The sequence below is a fragment of the Gavialis gangeticus genome, unplaced genomic scaffold (assembly GCF_001723915.1).
Source record: "Gavialis gangeticus isolate Ggan-Ray unplaced genomic scaffold, GavGan_comp1, whole genome shotgun sequence".
NCBI lineage: Eukaryota > Metazoa > Chordata > Crocodylia > Gavialidae > Gavialis > Gavialis gangeticus.
Window position 1 is genome coordinate 10,008,449 of NW_017728996.1, and position 3,171 is coordinate 10,011,619.

A 3,171-nucleotide genomic window follows, 5' to 3' on the forward strand; every position below is an offset into this window, starting at 1 on the left:
AGGGTTCACCTGAATGATGTGGGGTGGGTCTGAGCAAGTGGGTTAGTCTAGTCTGGGTGTGAGCAGCCACACTGTAAACCTGTAGCCAATTACTGTGTCCTCTGCTGGGTACTCTTCTCCCTCAGTTTGGACACTGAAAGAAGATTTCTAGTCTACTTTCTAGTTCTGTTCCTGTACAAACAGTGCCATGAAGTTCTGAGTTTGTTAGAGGATGCTTTGAGTGAAGATTAGTTTTTATTGGAAGTCACAGATTCATGGAAAAAAATCCCTACTGGCCTTTTCATGAAAGTTTTCTTCTACAACATTTAGATTTTACTTTAGATTTGATGCTAGCATCCTGTTAATTCCTCATAAAGTCGGTCTTTTGTGCTATTTGAAGAAGGAAGTCTGTCCTTTGGGTCTTGAAGGTGAAATGAGTCCTCATGCTTTGTGTGACCTCTTAACCCACCTTACTTACCCTCCTGCATCTCGGGAGAAGAGGATGTCAATCCCTTCCACAGCTACAGTTTTCCAGAGAGTTTTCATATCAATTGTAGAGTCAATCCGCTCTGGGCCATCTAAGAGACAACAGCCATCTTGTGGGCAATACCCACAAACATCCTTTTCTTTGTAGCCTTTGTTCTTCCCACACTGTTCAAGGATGATGATTGCTTTGGAGGAGGAAGCAAGCCCAATGTGAACAGTAAGCTGTTCGCCGCCGTCAGAGTAAATGAGAAGAAATTAAAATGAGAACCGTTTTTTGTATAAAACACTTTGTTCAGAGTGTCCTGCAGCACGTAAAGTGTTAGTGCAAAGACAGGGACTCTCCTGCCTATAGGAAACTTAGGTCACCTCTTGTGACAGCAGAACTGGATTCTCATTATTTTGTATTGTCTAGTCAGCTGAGGACTCTGGATTTCACTTTTGTGCATGCAAACAAATGTATCTTCTGCATCTGATAGAAGATCTCTCTGCTGTTGTGCTTCCATTACCCAAAAGCTCACCTGTTTTGCTCATTAGCAGGCATCTCAAACTGCACCAATTTACAACACACATCTTTAACCTACAGTTAACTGCAATCATTGTGCACCAATTTGAGAGTTCAAATTCTGGTATCTTTGGTGGCTCATAGACGCTATACTGATGAAAGGACTTCCACAATGCTCTCAAATACGTGGTTGTCTAGATTTCCTTGTCGTCAGAACAGTTACTGCCTCACTTGCTGTCCCTTCAAGTCACTGAAAAATCCTTTTTCATGTGAAAGGAAGGGTGTTCAGGAGGAAGCTACTTTTTGCTTTTTATAGCTTAAAGAATTGGGTTTTTTCACTCACCCTACTCTTCACTTTTAAGAGAAAAAAACATTCAACTCTAGTTACTCACTAGTGGTTGAAGAGTCGTCCAAATCTTCCACACAAGCTCCTTTGTTTTTTGGTAGGACACTGGCAGTTGCACAATTTGAAGATCTATGTCACTACCGAGGCCCATCTTGGACAGCTCCTGTATACAGAAAGAAAATGGTACAGGTAAAAGCTTGAGGTGTGCTCAAGAGGATGTTATGGAAATTAGACTTTGGCCCAATTCAGAAAGCAATACTACAAGGGGCATGAAACGTCCTAACCTAGTGGTATGCAAACGTTGGTCGGTAGAGAGATGTCTGGTCACGCAGAATCGTAGAAAATGAAGGTTGGAAGGACCTCAGGAACCATCTAGTCCAACCCCCTGCTCAAAGCAGGACAAGCCCCAACTAGATCAGCCCAGCCCAGCCCAGGCTTTATCTAGATGAGTCTTAAAAATCTCCAAGGATGGAGATTGCACCACCCGTCTAGATAACGTGTTCCAGTGTTTTACTACCCTGCTAGTAAGAACATTCTTCCTAATATCCAACCTTAACTTCCCTTGCTGCAACTTGAGCCCATTGCTCCTTGTTCTGTCATCTCCCCCCACTGAGAACAGTGCAGCTCCATCCTTTTTCAAACCTCCCTTCAGGTAGTTGAAGGCTGCTATTAAATCCCCCCCCTCAGTCTTCTCTTCTCCACACTAAATAAGTCCAGTTCCCTCAGCCTCCCCTCATAAGCCATATACCCCAGACCCTGAACCATTTTTGTTGCCCTCCACTGGATTCTCTCCAACTTGTCCACATCGGTTCTGTAGTGGGGGACCCAAAGCTGAACACAGAAGTCCAAATGTGGCCTCACTAGTGCTAAATAATGGGGAATAATCAGTCACTTCCCTTGACTTGCTGGCAACCCTTCTACCAATGCAGCCCAGTATATTGTTAGCCTTCTTGGCAAAAAGGGCACACTGTTGGCTTATATTCATCTTATTGTTCACTGTCACCCCCAGGTCCTTTTCTGAAGAGCTGCTGCCCAGCCCGTCAGCCCCCCGCCTGCACCGGTGCATGGGATTGCTCCATCCTAAGTGCAGGACTTTGCACTTGTCCTTGTTGAACCTCATGAGATTCCTTTTGACCCAATGCTCCAATTTGTCTAGGTCTCTCTGAATCCTAGCCCTACCCTCCAGTGTATCTACTACTCTTCCCAGCTTGGTGTCATCAGCAGACTTGCTGAGGGTGCACTCTGTCATCTTCCAGGTTGTTGATGACAATGTTGAAGAAAACTGGTCCCAGGACAGACTCCTGGGGCTCTCCACTTGATACCAGCTGCCAATTACACATTAAGCCATTGATTACTACCCTCTGAGCCTGATGCTCTAGCCAGTTTTCTATCCATGTTACAGTCCATTCATACAGCCTGTATTTCCTTAGCTTGCCTGCAAGGATGTCATGGGAGCCCATATCAAAAGCCTTGCTAAAATCAGGGTACACCGCATCCACCGAAGCTCCCTCATCCACAGAGCCAGTCACCTCATCATAGAAGGCAATCAGGCATGATTTGCCCTTGGTGAATCCATGCTGATTGTTGCTAATCACCTTTTTCTCCTCCAAGTGCTTACAAATGGATTCCTTGAGGATCTGCTCCGTGATTTTTTCCAAGGACTGACATGAGGCTGATTGGTCTGTAGTTCCCTTGATTCTCCTTTTTTCCCTTTCTTAAATATGGGCACTGTTTGCCCTTTTCCAGTCATCTGAGACCCCTCCTGATCACCATGAGTTTCAAAGGTCTGCGACCACATCAGCCAGTTCCCCCAGCCCTTGGGTGCAATCCATCTGGCCCTATGGACTTGTACATGTCC

At 45.2% G+C, this 3,171-nt stretch overlaps 1 protein-coding gene across 3 annotated transcripts in view; it reads right to left on the minus strand.

Annotated features, from left to right (window-relative positions):
• PGPEP1L (pyroglutamyl-peptidase I-like) overlaps window positions 1–3,171 on the minus strand; it is a 33,258-nt gene that overhangs the window by 9,840 nt on the left and 20,247 nt on the right. For all 3 annotated transcript variants that reach the window (XM_019504021.1, XM_019504020.1, XM_019504022.1), the window contains 2 exons: window positions 1,360–1,476; window positions 458–687 (listed from right to left, as the gene is read on the minus strand). In XM_019504021.1, coding sequence (XP_019359566.1) covers window positions 458–687; window positions 1,360–1,476 — 347 coding nt within the window. The remainder of the gene's footprint in view (window positions 1–457; window positions 688–1,359; window positions 1,477–3,171) is intronic.